Source organism: Epinephelus moara, chromosome 12 (genome assembly GCF_006386435.1).
Source record: "Epinephelus moara isolate mb chromosome 12, YSFRI_EMoa_1.0, whole genome shotgun sequence".
Lineage (NCBI taxonomy): Eukaryota > Metazoa > Chordata > Actinopteri > Perciformes > Serranidae > Epinephelus > Epinephelus moara.
The window spans coordinates 36,267,628-36,293,818 of record NC_065517.1 but is presented as its reverse complement, the minus strand read 5'-3'; the positions used below and the strand labels follow the sequence as shown (position 1 = coordinate 36,293,818).

General features: G+C 41.9%; 1 protein-coding gene across 1 annotated transcript in view; it reads left to right on the top strand.

Moving 5' to 3' along the window:
• Nucleotides 1–26,191, top strand: part of nrxn3b (neurexin 3b) — a 436,656-nt gene that overhangs the window by 74,137 nt on the left and 336,328 nt on the right. Inside the window, exon 5 of the mRNA XM_050058660.1 lies at nt 25,607–25,908. Within this exon, the coding sequence (XP_049914617.1) occupies nt 25,607–25,908 (302 nt within the window). The remainder of the gene's footprint in view (nt 1–25,606; nt 25,909–26,191) is intronic.

Here is a 26,191-nt window from a genome sequence, read left to right as displayed (position 1 = left end):
ATTGTTCACAAACAGTAATCTACAATTCCTGTGTGGTATAATTTCTTCATTTTATCAGAGGAAATATGAACAATGATGATGCAGCAGCTATTTCAGCCATTATAACACCCAAGTTGTAGGAGGACCCAGTGTGTTAAGTTTGTTTTCTGTTCGGAAAGTAGAAGCTAAAAAGCTTTTGTAACTGGCTTCCACTCAGAAACTGGGAGCTAATTAGCCTAGCACTAATTCCCACGAGATGTTTTTTTCTGTTCATGGTATTTCAAAATCTGCTGAGTCATTGGCAGCTCCCACACATGTAGGCCTCGTCCACATATACACGGGTCTATTTTAAAACATGGCTTTTGCTGTGTTTTTGTCCACAAGCAAACTGTGTTTTAGGTCACTAAAATCTGATCTTTTGCAAAACTCTGTCCAGGGTGAGAACAGAGTGTGTGCCGTTATCTCCTTTGTGAGGCGTTAAAAATGAGGCAACATTTCATGCAATGGTGGGTGTGACAAACATAGTGCCAGCTCTGACTTTGTTCAAATTACTTTTTACATTATTACACATAAATGAACAGTTACTCTTCCACTATAGTGAGGAACAGAGACGTCAGAATGCACCACAGAAGTCACTGCCTCAGGTAGCCCTCCAGTAATAGCTTGTGTCAGGCTTCTGATTGGCCAACATCTTCTTCCTCTTCTTCTTTGCTGGCTTTAGGGTTGTAGATGTATTGGCACTCGTGGGTGTCGCATGCTCTCGACAGTGGCTTGATTGTGTTTTGTGTTTTTGGTCTTGTGTGGACGATACTTTTTTGGAGAATGGAGGAAAAAACCCCATTTACAAATTTACGTATCCATTTAGACTAGGCCTTAATGATGCTATTATCCGTCATTACAGAGATGAGAGAGTTTAGCTGGTGTTAGCTGTCTCTGTGCACTGAGCTAGTTGTTGGAGGGAAAATGACCAGACTGTCAAAACTCAGTGCAACATAGTCCTGTAAGCTCAGGACTGTGTGAAGGCCGACAGCCAGCTGGATAAGTTCCAATGCTGGTCGCCGTTGGAACTGAGGTGATGTAACAAACTATTTTTAGTGCCCGTCCACACAGATATTGAACCAATCAAATTACCAGTAATGACATCATCCGTTGGCACTATAACTGTGTGCCCTCTGGAAAGCACTAACATATGGGGGATCTATCACTGCAGAAATATAAACCAAACTTTTTGGCATATGATTATGACCAATTATGGACACAAGTTAAAACCCCAAGGGTGCTGATGTCTTAGCAAATATTAATTTAGTTCAACTTTCAGAAAGAAAAATAAAAATAAAAAATGCTTTGCCAGACACTGTGACCCTAAAACTGTTTTGATAAAGTGTTTAAGATAATTTATAAGAAGACAATTTCAATAGTATTGTTTTATTTTGGGGATGTATTCTGACACAGAACAAAAAGCAGAACTCTAGAATGTTTGTTGATGTAATGTCTTTAGCACAATGGACGTACGTAGGACTGCATCAAATAGTTTGAAGCTTCCAAGCTTCATTAGTAATGTTAATGTCATAATCATCACTACACAGCCTTGCATTGTCTATTCATTGTGTTTAAGCACGGTATTTCTGCACAGTTGTAGATAGGGATGCACCGATCCGATATCTGGATCGAATATCGGCCCCGATATTGTCAAAATAGATGGATTGGGTATCGGAAAATGCAGCCTATACCTGAGGCGATCCTTTCCCTTTAAATCTATTGCAACGCGAACTACGTCATACGTCATGGAGCGAAGGAGAGAATCTGCTGTGTGGAGGTATTTCACACTATTTCAACTGCTGTTGTGCAATTGTTTATTTTTGTTAAAAATAAATAGTTCATCATTGCATTAATCTGTTTCATCTTGTTTCATTTTATCTTAGGAAAGAACTGTGTAGTCATCAATGCCTGATGCCTCTAGTCTTTTCTGTTCTACATGTAAAGGTATATAGCTTTTTAGATCAACCATGGTATCAGATCGGTATCGGGTATCGGCTGATACTCAAAGCCACAGCATCGTGATCAGTATTGAAACTGAAAAAGCTGGATTGGTGCATCTCTAGTTGTAGACAGGGTGAGAATTACCCACAAGTGCTCCGCAACTGGAGCTCACAGCTGAAAGTAGACTTGTTACACATAGGAGGTCCTGTTGGTAATGAGACTGACTGGCACAGGCCTAAAGATTGGGCCTGCTGCAATGGATCAACCCTCTGTAAGAAGGTTAGGTAGCCATGGTTTCTTTCTGGTCGATGGTGTCGGTGGTGGTTGGGCAAAACAGCAATGATATTATCTGCTGTCCCTGTTGGCTAGTTAGCGCTCATGCAAAAAACAAGCCAGGTTAGGCCCCGATCACACAGAGAGCGTTTTCGAAGCTATAGGCGGCTTTTTGTAATTGTTTTTAATGAGAATGAAGCGTTTTGTTCTGCGCTCTAATCACCTGGCATTTTGGATGGAGCGCTCTGAATTCCCTGAGCTGAAAAAACTTCCAAACCAAAGCCAAAAAATTCCCCACGTCATCTCTTTTTTTGTCATCTTTTTTCCCATTGTCCAGTCGCATGATTTGAGAGGTGGAGTCTTCTGTGGTGGTCACAACAAAAAGTTTACAGTAAACACTTGAGGAGAAACTGGTGGTAGTGGTTGCTGGATGCACATAGCTATGCAGCCTGACGATAGACAGCAGGTTTTCAAATTGCCCCTGAGTCATCCTAAAATATGCCTGGAAACAGCCATCATGGAGGAGAAGCTCCTGGACCAACTGGTGGTACTCCCCATGATCCAGCATCTTTTTTAGGGTCTCATGTACCCACACAGATCTCTGTTTATCTGCTGACCTTGCGTTTTGCAACCTTTGCACTTGCTGTCTGTGTGATTGGGGCCTTATTGCAGCAGGCCTGATGAGTGGATCTCGCAGCACCATAAATTACATTATTCATTAGATTAAGATGAATCAATAAAAGACTTACCCATTTAGATGAATCACTTTATTCAGATTGTGTAGTCTGAGGTTGTCTTTTTTTAGGGTGATGATGTCAAAATATGACAACAGACAATCAAAGATTCATCCAAAAACCTTAACAGAAGCTTTGAATGTAAAATATTGACATTCTCCACAGCCCTAGAAACAGGGCACACGAGTCCATGAGGTGTTCACTTGTGTGTTATCCAACGAGCAGGAAGCCTTCTGGCGTTTGTTCCTCTCTTCTTGTATTTTGAAGGGTCCCAGCGGAGGGAGAACAGGGTGAAATGGAGAGGGGAGTTAGTGGCGGTGGGGGGGAAGAAAGTAACAAAGGGGATGCTTTTAGAGCACCAGGCCAAATAAAGCACCTTTTCTCTATCTGATAAAGCAAAAGAGAGGGAGATGGAGAGTGAGTGTGACAGAGGGAAAGAGACTCGGAGGTACAGCGCACGGAAAGAGATGGATTTGTGAAGCTGAACATCAGACCGTGTGTTCAGAAATACTTGTCTCGGCATCATCTGTACTTTATAAAAAATAGAGAGTCATACCACCCCGACTTAAGTGATTCTGCGTCTGAGCCTGTGCCTGAGTGTATATTTTTCTCTCTTCCTCTCTCTTTGTGATCCTTATTCTCATTCCTTTTCTCTTCTCCACACACACTCATCCTTTCAGTGCGATGATTTATCCCTTCATCTCCAGAGTGTCATTGAAGAGAGCCGTTTGGCTCTCCAGACTAATAACCGTCGCCGAGATGGAGAGGGGATAATGTTATTGACTTCCAAAGCTAGGCGGCAGTCTGGCTCTGTGAGTGTGTGTGTGTGTGTGTGTGTGTGTGGGGGGGGGGATTTCACATCAATGTACAGTCTTTCTTGGTTGCATATACCTGTGTGTAACTTTTTGTGTATTTCAGCGTGCATTTTCGATTTTGAGTGCAGGTATTTCAGTCATCTCTCAATGTGCGTTTCCACATATGTGCTTTTTACACCTCAGGGACGTACTTCTGTCCATCACAGAGGTCGGGAGGACAGGAAGTGGCCCCCTTGCTTGTGTATTAAGTCATTTAGTTCTTGCTGAAGACACCTTGTGCGTAGATTTCTTTCCTGGGCATCACCCTCCGTGTTGTGTCTACCTGTGTTCACACTCTTGCTGTAAGGAAAAGCCCTTGCTGTTGCATTCACCAGACGGCCAAACAGTCAGTGGTGCAGCCCTAACAAGCTTGGATTAGCATAGTTATAGTAACAGTGGGCAGACCTTGCCCCACAAATAGTAAACAGCACTTTCCTCAATGGCAGTAATTCTGTATTTACCTCAGCGTGGCAGGATCAGTTGATTTGATTGCAGCCAAACGGGATTTGGAAAGCAGCTGGCTTTTTTTTTTTCTCCTAAAACACACCCACACATATATTTTGCATGTGCACATGCATGATCTCTGCAATACGTGCAGGAAAAAGCTTACACACACGTGCTAGAAATCTCAGTTTACACAAAGCATGATGGTCCATATGATTCCATGAGTCTGCAGACATGTCAGTTGGTCCCTGCTCCTCCCCAGAGAGGCTGTGGATCCGTCTGCTAATTTTAGAAAGCTGCGAGGAGGCTGGGGAACGCTGGAGCTGCTGAGTTTGGTTCAACCACGCCAAGCTCGGCAAGGGAAGCGTGAGGCTTAGACCCTCCCCCATCCCCTGGAGCTGCGCACACGCTTTTCAAGAAAAACATATGTGGCGTAGGAGTGGAAGGAAGGGGACAGGATGAAGGAGTGAGGTGGAAAGTGCGGGATCCAGAGTGAATAATATAGGGAGGAAAAAGCACCCAGGCACACAGTGACCAGGCCTCTAGCATCAGTGATGCTGCCACGTGATGGAGTGTGTGCCTGTGAGTGTGTGCTGTAGTGTATGTCGCCAGCATATGCCAAGATTACCATTCGCCCATTGATGTTTAAAGCATCCGACGGTGTGTATCCTCCTATTTACACCACTATACTGTATCCTGTATGTGCGTATATACTGAGACATATGCTGCACCCTCTATGACCACAGCATTATGTGTAAAGTTTGCAGTCGGCCCTGCAGTTAAAGGTTAAAAGGAGAAAGCTGGGGAAAGGTGAGAGTAATCTATCGTTACTCTTATCTCTTGAAAGAGAACATCGTTGCAAAATGCCTGCACACAGAAGCACACGCACACTCTCGTGCACGCGCAGAGCGAGAGTCACATATTGTTTTGGCTACAGGCTACAACTGGTTCTAGCTGGATTTAAAGCTACAGCAGAGGGTTTTTTTCCTCCTAATTTTAGCTAAGCTCAGTGTTGAATGTGTTTCCCTGAATTGTCTGCAGCTTTATCCCAAACTCTCATCTGCTGTCCAAGAAATAAATATAGTGTTGGCTCAAACATGGCACCTCAACATTATATGATGAGAGAAAGGATGCTGTGTGTGTCGTAGTCATTTTTTATCCTGTCTCTCAGAGCACCGTAAAATGATTTTCACTGCGTCTAAGTGGACAATAATGTAACCAAATTGCTGTTCACCCCCATCTTAAAAATAGCACCCGACGTGATTGGCTGTTGAGTCGAGGTCTAAGTTCAAGCCTGAGTGGGGTGCTTGTCGTTAACCGCCATTGGCACCCGGCTCTACCCCGCCATCTAGATTATATTGGCTTTAAGGGCTCTTTCACGGTGAGTCATGTTTATTTCATTGTCCCTTTTATGGCACCACTGTTCCCCTTTTAACCCCTCGCCTTCCTGCACGCAGCTAAATGTTCTGGCAGTACACAGGAGAGTAAGTTATAGAGGTAATAAATATTAGATGGCCTCAGCTTCCACTAGGAATGTGTGCTAATCTGTTTCAAGTGCTGGAGAGGGACTTTGCCTCTCTCCCGCTCTCATTAGTTTAGAATGCTTAGAGTCGCATTGCGTTCGTTTTTTTTTTATTTTTCATTTTTTGCAAGACAAAACTGTAATCCATTGCAGATACAAATGCTTTTCTCTAACGTAACAGTTTGGCTGATAGCCGATACTGATATTATTTTGTTGTTGTTATTTGTTCCGCTTTTTGTGCCAGGGAAACAAAGAAATCCTTCATATAAAAAAGTAACTGAACCGTTTTAAAGTCATTCAGCCCTTCATTACAACATCTTTCAATCATCTTTCGGTCATACACATTTATAAATCAACCTTTTTATTAAAATTTACTTCAAAAGTCTTTTTACTATATATAATACCATAATTCCCTTTCTAATATCTATTTTATATATCTGTGAAAACATTGATAACTTTCTCCGTCAAACAGATTACTTTTAAACGTATCATGAGAACGTTATAATTTACCTTCGCACAATGCATAATAGAAATTGAATGCATCATAATTTAACTCCGTTAGCAGTTAGCTCCAGCCACCAGCTGCTAACAGCTAACGTTAACTAGCTCTCTTGCCGATTTCAAAGCAGATTTGTTGTTCACAATGTAGCATTATCAGAGAAACAATAGGATGGATGCCCTGATGAGTTGATAGTGAGTTTACTGTGTCCTTTTGTCCCAGAGGCGTCCCTGGAGAGGATGTTAGTTTCAAGCCTGGCTTCTCAGCCTGTGCAGAATTGATGTCTGAAAATGGATAGGCCGATGGCAGTGAATGTCAGCTTCTACCAATGTTTGCCAATAAAAAGGTGCATCCCTAATTTGTAGATATCGATATGAAGTTCAGGTTAAATGTTTGTCTTATTACAGCCATGGCTTTCCATTTTGTTTTGTATACAAATTATTTTATTCATTCTTCATCTGTAACAGCGTACCCTGGTTCATTGTCACGGGGGGCTGGAGCCTATCCCAGCTGACACTGGGTGAGAGGCAGGGTACACCCTGGACAGGTCACCAGACTATCACAGGGCTGACACATAGAGACAGACAACCATTCACACTCACATTCACACCTACGGACAATTTAGCGTCACCAATTAACCTGCATGTCTTTGGACTGTGGGAGGAAGCTGGAGCATCTGGAGGAAACCCACTCTGACACAGGGAGAACATGCAGACTCAAACTGAAGGGCTCCAGCTGGCCGGCAGGTTTGAACCTGGGACCCTCTTGCCATGAGGTGCTGCGCTACAAATTATTTATTTTATTTTTCTTTTTGAGGTCATTTGCATTTCTTTTGACCGTTCCATCACACTTTGGGTCGGCCCAAGACCCTTTCAGGAGGGAGCTGGTTTATTAGGAACAGACAGTCAGTCAGTGGTTGAAAGGAGAAATAACGGCCGGGCTCCACCAGCTGCAAACGTAAGCGTCATGTCAGCGTCATGTCAGCGTAGTGTCGCGGCGTATTCATTTGGGCTCCACTGACTGTGTACGGAAACGACACGTAGAGAAGCCAGTGGGGTTGTTTACCGTTTGCCGAGCAGAGAGGCTGCATGAAATATTAAAGCATTTTCCACCTAAGTGGATTTGAGTATTTGAGTTATCTACAAGTTTACTGTACTGTTTGTCATCTATTCGCTTTCAAATGTCCGCCACGGACATTTACACAATGTCACGGATAAACATGGGTAAATGCATGACAAAATCATCACATATCACCTCTGATAATGGTTTATTCATTTAAAAACACATTGTGCACGTTTAGCACACTATTTCATGTAGTTTTTATCTGCTGGAGGGTCGCGTAGGGGAGCATAGCGCGACAAAAATAGAAGAGCCGCGTAAAATAGAGAGTTGTCGCGTGACAGATGGGGGTTGTCGCGCCGCTCCCGTTGCCAGTGGAGCCGCTGCAATTGATTAACAGGGGGGCGAGCTGCTACGGGACTCGCGCTGCAGACGTGTTGCGCCGCTGACGTGCCCGGTGGAGCCTGGCCGTAAGTCGACCCAGCCATCACCTTAATTTAAACAAAGACAAAAATAACATTTATATGATTTTATATTATTTAAAAACAGTTTTAAAGAGGGAAAACGCGTGCACCGGTAGATCAGGTCGCAAAATTGCACATCATTTAATTGCTGTAGTTTAGTCGAAATTTCAAAATAAAGGTTAAATGTCATGAAAATGAAGTCATTGCAAAAGAAAGCTCAGTATCAAATAATACATCACAATGATTGCCTCACCCATCAGATATTAAACACATGTATTTTTGATGGTTTCAGAGCCAAAGAAATAAGCGTCCACAGTGTTATTATCTGAAAAAAGCAATTACTGATATTTCATATTAGCTGTATTTTCTAACTTATTTTACTTCATTATTTGATTCTGTTTAATTTCACTGGTGAGCCTGATGCAGCTTTACTTCACCAAAGTTCCTTCAGCCCCCTTAATGCATTTCTTAGCACAGCAGGGATCCACTACAGCCACTTCTCCAAACCTGCGTGTGTTGTGATATCCAGTTTGTATTTTAACCAGCATTTAGTCTGTCATCTTATCCTCACTACACAGACCTCAGTATATATTGGAAGTTATGTAAGTGCTGCAAAACCTTCAAATCAACCTCACACTGGTAATTGCAAATGTGTTTTATGTCGGCTTTTATATCTCCCATGTGGTGTTACAAATTTAGAAACTGTGTCAACATAAGCAATAAACATACCAGGGAGTTTAAAAAAAAAAAAAGATGTGAAGGAAGACTATCACCCATCAAATTAAATACATGCTACTGCTAAAAATGTATGCTTTAAATGGGAATTATTAATTAGCAGTCATTTAAAGATACTTAGAGTCTTACTGCATTGTGATGTGCTGCATTTAAAGGACGCGTTAATTGCTTTTTTGGAGTTGCTGCTCCTGCGAGTGTGGGTGGAGAGCAGTTATATAGCATGCCGACGCTACATCAAGCTCAACAGTTCAGTTGGTGATTAAGTATTCGACACATCAGTTGTAGGAAATAAGACAGCATTTAAAAGTCTCATTAAACAAATATATTTTATTAGGTGTCATTCCAAAGGTGATGTGTTGATGGCGTCTCGGGCTAAAACAGCATATGCCACAAAAAGTAATGATAACAGTAGCATGCAGCTTCATGCTCCACGGCTCTATCCACAGGCAGCGTGTGAACTGACAGAGACTGATGTGGGGAGGTGGAGGCACGGCCGGGTTTCTGACAGCAGAGATAATAGCCAATAAGGCAACGCCACTCTGGATGATTGACAGGCTCCAGGGAAGGCCCCGCCTGCTGACAACCCCGGAGCAAGCCTCTGCTCAAATACAAACAGCAGCAAACATGCACATGTGTGCACACCCAGGCACATGCAATACATTCACATTATTAACAGGTTGTGTACTGTGCAGTGAACGCTCGCAGCACATTACGTAGGTCGTCCAATACAATATACAAATGCATCCATTCTCTGTAGCTTAAAGTAATTAAATCATTTGGATCACAAACAGAAAAGCTAATTTTACGGTAAAACATATAATGTGTCAGGCAGACAGATGAAAACAAATAACTCACAAACCCACACAGATGCGGAATGATGCAAGTCTATCAAGGCACTTTTCTGCAGCGTGGCGGAGAACACGAAACCGATACAATGCTCGCTGCCGTCACTTCCCATTTTGGCTCGGGACGGCAGCTGTCAGGCTGATGCAATAGTCGGCATTCAGGAGACACACTGTCAGAGATTTGATTGTTGATGGAAATAATACCGACCGCAGATGACTCCATAATATTGTAATCCACAGTTGCAGCCATTTAAAAAAAAAAAAAAAAAAAAGGAAGCCACTAAAGGATTCATGAATGCTGTGCCTGCAGTGTACAGTAAATCAATCAATACGTGACACCATAAAAGCACGATGAAAGCTTAAAGAAAATACAGACAACAAAAGAAACAATGATGTCATCAACACGTCAAAACGGAAGCTGTGTCAGGATGTTTCCTCCAGCTGAGCGGTGTTATATTAAAGGTGTGTGACATATTTGCCCGTGGACATGCCTCTGATCTCTCTTTTCCCTAAAGTGCTGATGCCTTCTGCCTTTTAACTTTCCATAAGCTGCTATGAAACACTTTTTTATGGTGTTTTAAATGATTATGCATATTATGGTTGACCATCTACCACCTGCTGCTGAGCGCTCTGAATGATTTGAATGAATGAATAAAGTAAAGTTGATCATTGTTGACTCTTTAATCTCAGATACGGCTGACTAAAGCAGACACCCAGCCAGTCAAATAACGAGAGCAGATATGATAAATGTGGCTGATTGTAGCTGCAGTTTCCAGGGTGTGGCAGTGGCTCAGGAGGCTCTGGAGGTAGAGTGGGTCAAGGGTTCAATCCCCAGCTCCTTCTTTGAAGTGTCCTTAGGCCAGACACTGAACCAATTTGTGGAGTGCCATGTTTTCAAAAAACCAATAGCAGAGGGGCTGGACATTTCCCTCAGCTATTCTCATGTATGTATGTACATTTGACACAGTTATAATATACAGTATACACTTTTACAGCCTCTACTTACAACCTCTCATCCTCCGCTCTGTGTAAACAGCTTGCAGTTTAGTCACTGAATTTTTGTCACCTGACTGTTGGTTTCAGCTGAGTCAATCATGGCATCTCAGTTGCACCTCGGAGCGCAGAATTTAACATCTTTTACAGGATGTAGTTCATGCAAACGCTTTATTTATGGAAACATTTTAAATGATATTTTGATGAAATATATTTTTTTAAAGCTTAGATTTTCTCATGTGACCAGATGGAGGTGTTAGTCAGACATGATGCATTCAAGGACTGTCAGAAATTTCAAGATTTGGCAGTAATTTCTGTTTCGACAGCCTCTTTTTTATGATGAACAGAGTAACTTTGGCAATTTCTTTTTCTCTTTTTTTTCTTTTTCAAAACCACTGGTGGGTTGTCGGGTTCAGAGGCGATAAGGCCAAGTGTACAGGAGTGCTCTGCTGGCAAAAAGTGTGTTACATGCATGATTTTTTTTTTGCCTTCTTCTGGTTTTAATTTTTATTTATTTGTAGACCGAATTGATTGGTGGGCTGCAGTTGGTCTGCAGTAAATTCTCACATAATAGTAGGTATTAAAATATTGGCCAAATGTGAACAAATAAATAGAAAATAAAAAAAGGAAGAAACAAACAAATACAGTGAGGGTTTTCAAATTACCCACTACAGCTACTTGTATGGTAAATTAGTATAATGTACATTTCGACAGCATGTATTCCATCAGCAGAACAACAAATTAAATCAATGCTGCACTCACCACTTTACAGCTCTGAGCTTCTCTTTATACACAGAAATAATGTTTCCATTCTGTAGTTTCTCCTTTGCTTTGCTGTACATCACATCCCATTTTCAATTCTGTCGTGGGTTTCCCATCACTGCACTGCACCTTTAAAGCTGTGCCTCACTCAAAGAATACGTGTAGATGGCAGCCACAGCCACTGATTGCATAATTAGCTCCTGCCTCTGTAAATCAGATGCTAATTTCATGCAGATTGCAAGAGCAAATGGAAAGGTTTGCGTTTTCATGGACATGAATCTGGCCTCAGATGTGCATGGTGATGGATTACATCACACCTCATGCAGTGTTCATTTTGGCACCTGATTTTCATCTGGTGTTAGTTTTAGTCTTTTGACAGTAATGTACTTCAGTATTAGTTTTTGTGCTGTGCAACTCTGGGGGGATGGTGGATGGCGTGTCACCTAGGCTGAGCTTCTAAGCTGCAGATCGGTGTTAAAGACCAGCAAACAACAAAACCAGTTCTAGCAAGGCATTGCTGTGTTTCTTGTGGTTTTTAAAGCACCAAACACGGGTGCTTTTTAAGCGACCTGTCGCTGTTTTTCTATCAGGGATAGTCACACAGAAAGCGCTTGTTTTTACTGTAACATAACTGCATTTCCAGCAGGGTTGTGCCCCCAGCACAGGGTATTTTACGCCAAAACGTGGTCTTTTCCGAGTCATAAATAAGTGGTTTGTGTGCCCAAACCCAACCACGTTAACCAGAGCTCTGCTAAAACATAAACTTTCAACGTATCTGCTACATATATATCTGCAAATATATTCGTGGTTTGCAGAAACATACAGTACCAACATTTTTTCTGACGATTAGGTTTCCTGAGGTTAGTGGAAAAACACTGTTTACATTTTCAAACTGCGTCCATGTTGCTTTTTTTGTCCTCGCTGTTTTTAAAGGTTAAATTTATTAAATTTTAGTCGCATGAAAAGTCAGGTGAAAAATAGGTTCATAAATATTTTTCGTCATAATTTAGGCTTGCAGAATTAACACTGATCTTGAGTAAGTCTCAGCTCACTACATTTGGATTTCCTGTCATACTGAAATAAAGCAGTAGGTGCCTGCAAAGGTGGGACATTGCTCCAAACATGGTATGCTCCTGGTGGTGATGTTAATATAAATAAAAGCCTCTTCTATTTTGATTTCCGTTTAGAAGCTTTCAACGGTCAGTAAAAGACTAGTCCGAGGTGTCTTCCTTCAGCCCCTGCCTCGACTCAGTGTTTCCAAACAGCCCCTCTACTCTTAATTATCCAGTATTAGTAATAGGAGAGCAGTCACCACATCTCTGTCTTACTCCTTCTCTCTCCTTTGCAAACTCATCCTCAACCCCCACCTCCTCACTCCAGTATTCGCTCCGCACAATTGCCTCAGTTGATGGGATTGGACCTCAGGCGCCTGCCCCCATTCTTCAGACACCCTCCATCCCCTTCATCGTTCACCCCCGCCATTCACACCATCCCCCCTGTTGTCACTCCAAACCTCATCACTCACTCCATGGAGAGTCCACCATCAGCAGCCAATAAGGAGATTCAGTGTCAGTGACACACACACACACACACACACACACACACACAAAAATATATATATATGTGTGTATATATATATATACACACACAAACATGGTGAAAAACACACAGGAGGTGACAGTGACAGGAGCTTGTCACAGCCAGTAGCCAGGAGGGCGCCTTGGGCCATGTCCACACTAATGCAGATAAATTTAAAAATGACATCTACCTGTTCAGACCTTTCCAAACAGTTTCACATCATTCTCACACACTCACAAAAAAATTAAGATATTTGATCCAAATTCAGTATCAAAGGTGATTGGTGCAGCTTGAACTACTTTAATAACCTACTTAGTCAGGGTTCATGTACTTGTGAGCATAAAAAGTTCATGGAAGTGTAACAGGTTTTTCAAAGTGGTGCTAAAGTAAAGACAAAGGGCCGTTTATCCAAAAGTATTGCTAATCCACCCTGTGTGTTTTTGATGTGTGCCTTTGTTGAGTCTGATCAGGAGGTACCGTTAAAGTAAAGGGTAGGAGGTCGACAAATTCATTAGGATTCATCCTCTGAGGACCATGAAATTCTATTGAAATCCACCTTATACCTTTTCACTGTATCTCATCAAGACTAAAAGAGTTATGTAAATGGAAACAATATCCTCATAATGGCACAAGGCAGGGATCTTAAAATATATTGCAGGGGATACATCCTCCTGAAAATTCACATAGGCTGAAACTGTCACCCCCAATATACTGATTAAAAAGTGTTTGCTCAAGTGGTGTTGCTGTACTCCAGCAGGAGCAGATTGTACTCACAGCTCGACTGCTGTGAGTACAATTAGTGTCAAACACCGTACTCTCTATTTCATTACTTTCAGATGTATTAAAAAGTGGAAAACCAGAATGTAAAAGGAGCGTAATGTAGGCTGTATGTCTGTTGATTGTGTTATGAAATTATACATTCCTGAATGGTTATCTCCTTACAATGTTATGATACATTCCTGTTAGAATGTTAGCTAGCTAGCATGCATACCATCCATTAGCTTGCTAACAGACCAAATCACCGTGCTGTCGTGCTAACAACAGCACTCACTTCTGGGTAGACAGCTCGCAGTTGTTTTGAATTGTGGAGATATGTAAAACTTGATTTCTGTTGTCATTTTGAGCCATCACTCTAACATTTAAAGATATATACTTAAAAATGGCAGCCTGACCTATCTGATGTGACTGCTGTGCATTTTATGTACTTTGTATATATTTTAAACACATAAAAAAAATCAGTATCGGTGTAAGCGTACGCTATATTGGAATATAATCTCAGCTTCACCTCACACTCTAATGATTCGAGGCGGCAGTAGACCAGTACCTCTGTCTTCTGATTTTGTCAGTTGAGTCTGGTGGCTTTGAGTTAACAGCTTTGGAAAAGGCTGTCTGACGGTAATGTAAAGAAGAAATAAAAAAATGAATATTTTAAGTATAAACTGATATAAATTTTTTAATTGGCCTTTTTTAGGTGGCTACCCATATGGAAAAGATATAGATAAATCTTATAAAGTTTGTATCTCTTTTGTCTGAAACTTGTATGTAATGCATACGACAGTGAAACCAGATATAAGATCCTTATTAAATTTGTACAAAATGAAACTTGTATGATTTGGGTACCTAAAAGAACATTATATGACAGTAATTCCACATACAATATCCTTAGTAGAAAAATGTAATATCAAACTTATATGAGTTGGACAATAATCATCACATAGTTTATCATGACATTATATCCCTTAACATACAAAAAAACTATATGTAATGGTACATATTCATATATGTTTTTATAGCCTACTGGTTTTTATTAAATGACATATAACCAGCTCAGTGGCCTAGTGGTAGAGTGTCCGCCCTGAGACTGGGAGGTCGTGGGTTATACCAAAGACTATAAAAATGGGACCCATTGCTTCCCTGCTTGGCACTCAGCATCAGGGGTTGGAATTGATCACCACATGATTCAAATGCGGAGAGCAAATTTCATACACTCAGGTGTGTGACAATCAGTGGAACTTTACCTTTACCTTTAATGAGCTTATATAAAGCATATAAATAAAGCGTAATTCCCCTGCAAAATATATTGACTTTACATACAGAAAACATATATATAATGGTATTTGTTCAAATATGTAAAGCATATGTCTTTAAAACAGACATATAGGAAAAACTGCAAAAATTATATGTAACATGAATGGAAAACATACTTTGACATGTACTTTCCTTATATACCGCATACATAGATTTCACATGATTCTTATGTAATTCTTTTTATTTTCTTGTATGAAAAAAATGCAAAAGTGGCCACTTTCAAGAGTAAATCATATAAGCCTTATATGATGCACAATACATAAAACATAAACTGAAGGTGATGGAACTTCTTATAAGTTTTTTCTATTTCTTTTCCATATGGGTAAAAACTAACCAAATGAGGCAGCGTTTGTTCAGCACCATTTGGTTTTCATGTACATGATGCGAGGGTTTTCTACCCGGAAGTTATTGTAAATAAACATTTTAATTTGCTCTATTGTCCATACATTCTGTAAAATATTGATCCTCTAAAGTTAGGATCCATTGCTGTTCCCATTAGTTGTTGATAGAAAACCTATTATTGTAACATTGTACCGATAACAACACCTCACTTTCAGTCAGGACATGCATGAAAAGGTAGCGTTAACGTCAGTACGTCATTTTGCATTGGAAAGGTCATTTTGGAAATAAATTATATTTTGCACAAAAAAAAAGTCTAATTCAGTGGAGTGGAAACAAATGTGTTTGTTGAAAATTGGCCGATTTGCGAGTGCTAATCAATGAACCCCCAGCAGATCTGGTCCCCCAGTGTTGCTTCAGGGCTACGGCCTTGTTATGGCAGCACAGTTTGCACTACAGGAAAACTCAGGGTACAATCAAAATTATTGGAACTCATCCTCTGCACTAAATCTCACGGGAATCCATCGTTTACAGGAGCTGTCTAAATATTTCACTCAGGTCCAAAGTGCCAAACTGACGGACGACTATGTCATCCCTGGAGCAGCACAAATTAAGTGGCTAAAAACACAGACATCACCCTGTTCTCCCTCGAGTCTCTCCGACAAGTTCACTGGGTTTAGCTTACACACAGCGCAGGCCCATAAGACCACTGGAACACAAAGGCAAGCCGCTGACCTGCTCTCTGTGCAGGTCTATTAATAAAATTACCAGTCCACTGAGGATAATCACGGTGTTGTTGACGGTGTGTCATATAGTGTGGGAGCTGACCACCCTGCTTCTCCTCCATGTACAACACTAGCCTGTCTACCATACTGAGTCATCTCTGTCGCAGTCGAGATGCGGTATTCTTCTAAGTCCGCCTCATTTCTCTCTGCAGCAGTTTCCAGTTCTGCTTGAACATTTTTGAAGTTGAGATGGGTTTACTTTATTTATGTACTTTGTAAATATTGCAATGAGATGAGCATGTACGATAAGTAATGATGGTTTCTGAACTCTAAATGCAATGTTTTTTTCAGCAGGTGGTCTTTCAAGAATCTTTGAAATCACAATTCTTAGATACTAATTTAAAAAGCCTTTCGCTGGGGAATTGGCTATTGCAGAGAGCTTCTGACTGTATGGCTGTGAGGGAGTGTTGGATTTATGGTGGTATTTGTGAGCTTTGAGGGAGGTGAAGGGGGGAGAAAGGGAGAGTGGGATTTGATGGGTGTGCTGTGTTATCAGGTGCAATAATAAGGTTTATCAATGGTGGAATCACGAGCCACAGGGACGGCTCTTCACTGCTCGTCTTAACACACAGTGTCACCTCGTTTCTCTGGAGAGCCGCTGGAAGTGCCTCTGTCTCTCTTTCCCTCCATCTGCCACTCTCATTCTCCTGTTCCGGCTCTCACCGCTGCTCCGTCTCCCCAAACTCTCTGCTCCCCCCCCCCCGTCTCTTTTGTTTCTCTCTTTTCCCTTTGTCATCGCCGCTTCCATCTCTGGCTTTCTTTTGTTCTAGACTCTTCTGCTTCCTTTTTGTCACTTCTGTTTATGTTTATCTCTCTCTTTTGTCTCCCTCTTTGTCACTCTTCCCTCCTCAGTGTGTGCGTGCAGACGTAAAAGACAGTCTCAGACAGGTTGTCCGCCGCGGCTTCACAAGGTTACGAGAAACACAAGATGAGAAAAGAAGTGTCAGGGTGACAATTCACTTCAACCTCTCAGATATGTCATGTGACATCTTGAAAGTTGACATGAAGAGGACACATTCGGTGCAGTTTGTGTAGGTTTTGACTGGAAAATAAATCCCGGAGGAGCCTCACACACACAGCTTCCTCCCCACTAACGTTCCTCCTCTCGTATCCTGGATTGACTTTAATTGTTGCTGCAGTACAGTGGTAGTAATTGGCCAGTTAAATATTACCGTGCAATATATTCAACCAAATCTCCCTCCAACATAAGCCTGTCTGACAGTGCCGCCTGCCTTTGAAGAGAGACATCACCCATGATGCTCCAAATTTATTTGACATGTGATGGCTCACCATTGAGTTTTAAGCCGCAAAGTTGCATGGTTAGTGTTAGCCTCATGTCGGGAAGCAGTGAAGCACATTGTTCACGTTTGGCTGCGTCAGGCTAACCGTGCTGCTTTTAACCGTTATTAGCAAACGACGCTAATTTCTCACTGTGGGGACGGAGGAAAAGAGAACGGATATGACAGAGAGCCAGAGAGAAAGGGTGAGATGAGGCGCCGGTTTTCAGATCCAGTTAAATGCATTGTGTGGGATGACACGGCAACCTTGAATCACTTTGGTTGCTGAGGGTGTCACACAGACAACAATAGCTAAAAGCAGAACTTAGCTTTCTATGTTTAGGTCTGGAACTTCGGGGCTTGTTTATCTGCAAATGTAGTGCAAACATGCAGTTGATGTGTTGGATGTCAGCACAGATTGAGTTCACTTCACCAGAGAGAAACTCTCCTTTGGACTAGTGTTAGTTGCCCAGCTAGTATTCATGTGCAGTGAGCTCATGGGCTTGGCAGCCGTACAGCTGCAGCATCTCCAACTGAAGTCGGTATTTTGCCACAATAATCACAATGCATCCTGTCTCTAATCCTATCATTAAACCCATCTGATTTCCCTTCACATGCTCTAAGTCTTTTGCCTCCTGCAGTGATTAGGGACTATCTGAAATCCTGTGGTGATCATATTGAGGTTGAAGGTTGTGGACCGGAGCTCTGTAAGGTGACAGTCCCTCCCTGCTCAAAGGCCCTTGGGGTCAGACTGGAGACCAAGCTCGGGCAGCATGGGTGTGTGTGGCGAGGGGGAGCGGAAGAGAATGGGAGATGGTAATGAAGGAGCTAATTGCTTCCAGTGGATTTTGAAATCGAACCCCAGCCCCCAGTGCATGGGCCAGGCAGCGCGCAAATGGAATATTGATGACTATGGCGAAAATAAGGGAAAATGACCCTGCTATATGATCGATTTGAAAGCCACAGATCTGCACAGAACATGTCTCAACAGGCAATACATTTCCCCTGGTTTTTATGGATCCGTATACACTTACCACGGGTTTAATATTGCTGAGGTGCACAAATATTACATTATATCAATTTGCCCTCTCTATTATTCATAGCAAGAATGTTTTATTGATAGTCTTTACAGCTCCACAGCAACTTAGTAATTACATCATTATAATTAATACACATATAGAGAGTCAAACATCCTATAGACAAGCAGCCTCTTCCTTTACTTTTATTATTTAGTGGCAAAATATAATATATAATAAATGATTAGACATAAAATTGGACATTGCAAGCTGCACAGGAAACAAGGAAGCTGGGTGTTATTTTTTTCTACAATGAAAATACAGTATTATAAGAGTTTATTGATCTTCAGGAAGATAAAATCTTTTATTAGCTACTTAATGTTTTTAGGACCAGTAGCATTGGCATGCTAACATGCTCATATGGCAATGCTAACATACACTATAATTTTATTATCTTCAGCATCTTTGCATTAACTAAGCATTTGCCAGTTATCACTTAACACAAAGTACAGCTGAGGGTAATGGTCGTTTGTTTTTATGACCATTCGGTCATAAATATGATGAAGTGACCTCGTTGAGGATCCTCATGGCCTGAGGATAGAAGCTCTTCCTGAGCCTCTCAGTGCTGCCCAGGTGTATCCAGTACCTCATCCCCGACCTCAGAGAGAAGGCCATTATCAGGGTGGTTGGGATCCTAAATGATTTTCCTAGCCTTATTCTTGCAGCGCCTGGTATAAATATCCTTTAAGCAGTGCTTATTGCATGTTGACCCGAACGTACTGTCATAGCTCGTAGACCTTGCCACCTGCTTCTGGGATTGCCCTCCTGGAATTATAGTTAAAATTTCTTCCTGTACTCCCTTTCTGCCTCCGTTACTGTTCATCTTACATTATGTTCTGCTGCTTTATAATTGTCCATGTTTCCAGATGGTAGCTCCATTTTTTAGGCTGTAGTGTGTGTGTTTATGGCGTCCCAGATGGTTCTGGCAATCAGTGGGTTCCGGTTTTGGAATGATTTCACTATAGTTCTGCCTATAGTTGCTGTGGTTGTCTTATAAATTAAATCCAGCACAGACACGGTGAGTTCATTGATGTCATCGGTGACGCTGACAGTCGTGTCTTGGAATGTGCCTCAGACTGCGTCATGTCGTGCAGACTGGAGGATGGCTTCTGATTGGCCTGACCATTTCTCAACCTCTCGTGTCACTGGGGACATATGACTTTGTTTGTGATTATACTTTGACCTCAGCAACTCCTCCTGAACATGGATAGCGATTCTGCTCTGTAGCCATTTTTGAACAGCCTATAGCAGAGATCCAGAGTGTATATTCTCCTTGTGGCGTATTCAGTATGTTGAGGGAAGTCGGGCATAACCTTCTTAAGGTTAGCTTGATTTAAGTTTCCAGCAACAATGAGCGCAGCATCAGGATAACTGGTCTGTTAGCAGAGATCGACAGGGCAGCCTCAGTATTCGTGTACTTGCTTGTGTTGGAATGTAGACCACTGTGATAATATACGACTCAAATACCCCTGGTAGACAGTGTGGTTTGTGTTTGATTGACAATAACTCCAGATCAGGTGAGCAGGAACCGACTCGCATTTGAATATTTCCATATAGGTATATAGACAAAGAGTCACCTGGTTGAATGACTCTATCCGGTATTCCAGGATGTGGACATGGACGTCATCCAGTTTACTATCCAATGCCTGTACATTCTTGGCAGAGAAGATCCATGTAGCCGGTCTTGCAGCCAAAGTCTAATCCTTCCATGTTTATATCATATGGTCCTCCTTTGTTGAGACGGACACAAAGAAGGTACTGCTCGTCGATGTGGTTGCAGCCTTCACTAATCCTCTCTACCTATTCCTCAGTGTTCACTCAGATGTTTACATTTGAAAACCTCGACCGACCAGGTAGCAAAGTCTGCAGTGGTCATATGTTATAATCGTCCATTATTGTTCATAAAAAGTGAGACTTATATTTGTAAAATAAATGTAAAGAGTGCACATTTGTATACATTTGTGGAGTTAACGGAGAGGGAACTGGATAGGTCTGTGCCTGTTATAGCAGACAACCTTATTAGAATATGCCAGATAAGTGAGGGGAGTTGCCATGACGATAACCTTTCTACCTTAGATCAGGTGAGAGCAGAGAGGATCAGGTGTCTGAAGTGGATCTGAAGGATTTCAATGCTGCTGTCTTCATAGAGAATTTAGCTGTTTGACAGAAGGTACTTCCTTGGTGGCATTTAAATGATCCATCGGTCTGTTTGTTCAATAAACAGCTAAATGACTTCAAACATTCAGTTTGTGTTATTTCTAAGGAAAAGTAAAATAAATGAATTTCATGAACCATAAAGCAGTCTTGCTAGGATAGTCATTCCTTCCTCTATATTTGCCTGCCATCAGGCATATGCAAGGGCCCTCCAGGCAAGATGTGACAGAGGGCCCACCAGAGTCAGTGGAGCATCTATGATTTTTACAAAACGTGGTTACAGTGCCAATTGTTTCAAGGGCTCTCTCTAGCCGGGGGGCCCCAGAGGCTTTCGGCCCATACTCGTCCAGATGTGCAATAAAGCCAATTGGAGCAAGTATCTAGAGACCTATTTTGAAGACACTGGTGACAATGTCATGGATGCTTTATATATATATAGCTATAAAGAGAGTCACAATGGCAGGATTGGTGAGACTGACTTGCCACTAACTGTTTCTTTAGTATTCACAGCACAGTCATTTTGTGTTTGATGACAATTGTGCAGTAACAATGTTGTACAATATGCAGGCTTCTCATGCAGCGAAAGCCTGTGCAATTTCTTACATTAGATGCATGAAATCAGCAGAGATGGAGGGGTCTTTTTGATTCTCCAACGTATACTGTGCTGCCTCTCTGTGCTGCGCTGTCTCAGTGGTAATAATGGGTTTCTATTTATTCCCCTGGCACATGGATAAGGGCTTTCACAGGGCCTTTGTTGCCTCCCATACTATTTCCTCTTGTCTCTGTGCTGCGCAGAGACATGAGTTTGACGCCAAGGGGAGAATTTCTCCATGACCGGAATCAGCACCCCATCATCCCACAGCCCCACTCCATTTTCCTTTTTGTTTCACTCTCAATATTCTCATTCTCCATTTTTTTCCCTCTCCTTCTGTATCTTTGTTCCGGCTCCACAACACTGCTCCCTCATGTTTACATATAGCCTGATCCAAAACAACAAACCGAAGCTTTACAGCCTGCAGCTCGTATGCTTTCTCGCCCTCCTGCTTTCTCTCCTTTCACTCGTGGCCCTCATGACTTCTCTGGGAGCACACAAAAGAAAATGCCGGACGCAGAGGAAATTAAATGTCACGTTGAAAATTGTGTTATTGGCAGGTAATGACATAGCTACTGTAGCTAAGTACCAGAGCAGTTACTTGGTTCGGTATGTTGGCAGGGATTTTTTCTGAAGGTTGCAATTTCTGAAAGGTGCTGCCTTGAACACTGTGTTCTTGGCGGAGGAATCTTCTAGTCTTACCCTTGAGTCCGAGTCAGTGGTGCCATATCCAACTTAACGTGCTGTATAAAAAAAAAAGACAGTCTGACCTTGTCTCTAATAGATTCACCCAGACCCAAGCTGACCAGTGTGTCAAGCCACCTTTCAAGAGGCAGCAGGAGAAGTGTCAATTATTTCATCACAGATCATAAGGACACACTACTCCTGTGATTCACTCTTTCTTTCTTGTAGAGTCTTCTCTTTCCCTCAGACCAGCAATTTTATTTTTGCTCTCTCAGTCTCTCCATCCATCCCCGAGCCCCCCTCACTTTCTGTCTGGAGCTGTCTCACCTTACTCTCAGTGTCGATCTAAAAAATGGGCTCAGGAAGTCACTTTGCAACAGCGGAGTGATATAAAACTGTAAAATCAGGCTAAGTTTGATTTATGCGCACCATTAGCGGGGAATAGTGTTCCATCATAAGTAGTCTGTCTGTCTAGAGGCTGTATACGAAACCTAAACCCGCAGTTGTACAGATAGGATTTTATGATCTGAACTGAATGATGGGATTATCATAGCTGTAATTATGGTGAGCGGTGCATTGTGTGTGCGTGAGTGTGTTTGCTTGATGCACCCTTCTCTGCAGCATCACAGTGGTTCTCATATTTACTGAGGCTGCATCGTGATTGATGCTGGGACCAACACGGACGCTGGGCTTGTTTCATGTTTTAAACATTGCAATAAATGTGGTAATGAATGAGATAATGACTGTTTGGCTGTAGTTGTCATGGCGCACATAACTCAGGAGGAAATGTGGTGAATCACAGCAAGCTCAGGTGCTGAATTTCAACACTGGAAATGTTTCACTCACTAGGGATGGGCATTTAAAATGATTTCCATATTGGAGTGCTGGCACTGAATTATAATCACGTACTTGCCAAAAGAAAAATGAAAAACGTAAGAATAGGGTCCTAAATGAACACCACAGCAAAAATGTGGGTAGGGGCTAGGGTACGCCTACCTCTCTGCTCTGTGGAGATTAGCTATAATCATAGACTGTATAAGATAATGGACATTGCCACTATGACATCACCCATTGGTTTATGGACTCCTATTTTGAATTTATTATATTTTATAAAAATGCTTATGTCAAGTTTTGATAACAAAAATCATTCAAACAAAATGTACTTGATAAAACTAGAACTTAACATCCGACTCCTAGTGTTGACTAAGTGTTGAACTAGAATTTTTTTAGGTGACCAGAACGTTACAATCAACATTCATAGACTGAAACACACTGAAGTAGTGACAGCTAGCTACTCTGTGAATCTGGGGTTACACCACAGTAACGTTACCTAACCAACATTGTCGCCAGCAGATGGCACCCGCTGTCAGTGGTCACACCCTAAACTATACGTAACTTTAAGCCTTAAAGGGAAATTTTGGTTTATTTCAACCTGTCTCCTATCGTCATAAATTTGTTTCAAGTGACTCGTGACATAAAAATAATAGTTAGCATGTTAGCCGTTAGCCTAGATACAGCCGGGGTGCATAGTAGCGTCAGACCTGTTAAAACGTAAGTGAACGGGCAACCTTCAAGTGCAAAGTTAGTCCACTAAACAAGCTTTTTTCCACAAAGACCGCCTCATATCGTTAGGATAAATGTCAGAGAACATATAGAAAACGACATGTAAATGTGTTGTCTTACCTTACCGGTGTGCTGCCATGTTTGTTTACCATTTAGCTCTGCTTTCCAAAGCGCGGCCGAAATATCGCGAGAACAAGCAGCGATCTCATACCGTGCCTGAAATCTCGCGAGAACAAGCAGCAACAGCTGGAAGGCAGAACCGGACAGTAGCCTGAAAAGTTCATTCATTTATTTTATGAAAGATTTATAGAATAATGGCTGACTTTTTGCCAGACTTCGACTTTGTGGAGGAGGAATTTGATTTTGCAGAGTTTGATGGCCGCCCTTATTTATTTGAGCCAGAATACACTGACGAAGAGCTTCGTGAAATTGAAGAACGGAGGAGGAGAGAGAGAGAGGCGCAACAGGTAGAGGACGACAGAGGAGGAATGGCTGCTGGAAGGCTTTAGCTCTGGAGATTGGTGGTGTAACGTTACCTGTGAATGCTGTACCCCAATGCCCACAGAAGAGGAATACCTCTGTTGCAAGGAATGGGACCGGTTGCAGCCTTATTTTCAAGGTCTGGATGTGACCGAGGACGAGACACCTCCACCTGGAGTAGTATCCAGCTGGGCTTTATCTAGAGCTCGCGAGATATATTTCGGCCGCGCTTTGGAAAGCAGAGCTAAATGGTAAACAAACATGGCAGCACACCGGTAAGGTAAGACAACACGTTTACATGTCGTTTTCTATATGTTCTCTGACATTTATCCTAACGATATGAGGCGGTCTTTGTGGAAAAAAAGCTTGTTTAGTGGACTAACTTTGCACTTGAAGGTTGCCCGTTCACTTACATTTTAACAGGTCTGACACTACTATGCGCCCCAGCTGTATCTAGGCTAACAGCTAACATGCTAACTATTATTTTTATGTCACTAGTCACTTGAAACAAATTTAGGACGACAGGAGACAGGTTGAAATAAACCGAAATTTCCCTTTAATTACTGTTGAAGCCACAATAACATTCTTTGTATCCGTTTTGATTCATGTTTAACTAATAGTGACTTGATGTTAAAAGATGCGGTTTTGTTGTTTGTACACTGGGTGGTGCACTAGAGCAGGAAAAGACAGGTAATATAGGTAAGGTGCAGGTGATGAGCAGCAGGTGTGTGACAGGGTAAGCAAACTGTGTTTTGTGTAGCAGCATGAAGAGTTTGTAGCGTGGAAAGTGAAACTGACGAATGGAAACTTGGGCACTGAACTGTTGGATGGACTCTGAAACTGTTAAATGGAAACTTTACTTAGATGGATTATGGACAGACAATGTTTTATCTGTGTGAGCACATGTGATGAATTGGAAATTGGTTTATTGTTGTTGACCAGAACACACGTCCGAACAAGTTCTCCCTGTTCGCCCCTCAGAGGCCTTAAATGTAATGTTTTTTATTGACAGACTCTAAATTACATTTAAACGGGTCAGTTATATAAAACCTCACACCCTGTACAGTTGTATGAATGTTGAAATTAGCTATAGAGACCAAAATTGTTTTTTTGCACGAGGCTGTACGCGTTTATTTCTGCTGTAAAGTTGTACATTTTAACAAGGGGGTCTGTGGGGATTGACTTGCTCTTGGAAGCAGCCTCTAGTGGCCATTAGTGGAACTGCAGTTTTTGGCACATTGCTTAGGCTTCATTTTTCAGCCCAGGAGTTTGCGGCTTGGCTATGATACGCAACTTTAATATTACACCATTCTGCTTGTAATGTTAGATTGAGTGATGTCTTAAGGTGTCAAATGATGTCAAAGGTGACATATATATATATGTTATAAGGAGGGAGGTGGATGATGTAACACTGAGGCGAGACACCAACCAAGCAAAGACCAACAAAAAGGAAACTGGTTGTATTTTAGCATCCTGTTGCTGTTTTTCCAGCATGGATGGTGGCACAAAAAGCAGTTTTTTGTTTTTTTTTCAGAGACATTGCTGCATTTCCTGCACCCCCAAAACTGGTATTTTAATCCAAAATGTAATCTTTTCCTAACATAGGCAAGTGGTTTTTGTGCATTAACATAATCACAAGTTCACCAGAGTATTGTTGAAACATAAAGTGTGTATGTTTTCTTTTATAAAGCATGCACAAAAATGGAATTACTTGTTGAACAAATACTGATGCCCAATTGAGTCCTTGAGTTCTCATGTCCATCCCTGTCGCTTTCCTTCTCTGACTGTCATGAAAAAGGAATATCAATCCTAAAAGTAACAATTTATTTCTCCCTTTGTCGTTGCAGCGAGGGAGGAGAATGTGGCCACCTTCCGTGGCTCGGAGTACTTCTGCTATGACCTGTCACAGAACCCCATCCAGAGCAGCAGCGATGAGATCACACTGTCCTTCAAGACCTGGCAACGCAACGGCCTCCTCCTCCACACGGGGAAATCCGCAGACTATGTCAACCTGGCGCTAAAAGATGGGGCCGTCTCCCTGGTCATCAATCTGGGCTCCGGGGCCTTTGAGGCCATCGTGGAGCCGGTCAATGGAAAATTCAATGACAACGCCTGGCACGACATCAAAGTGACACGCAACCTGAGACAGGTAATCGGGGGTAGCAGTGATGGACGGAGTTTGGAGACAGGTGGAATTTTTTTTTTCGCTTTAGATTACCTGCTTCCAAGAGCTTTGAGAGAGAGCTGGCGTTAAGAATGTCACCTTGTTCTGATTGGTTGTCATTCCATCGCCACAGTTCAGAAACATTACTGAGATAGATGTCATACTTTTGGTTGTCTTTACAAACACATGAATTCTTTTAATTTAATTCCATCGTTCAACTTCTTCTCTACAAATTGAACAGTTATAAAACAGGGCGAAGCAGGTGATG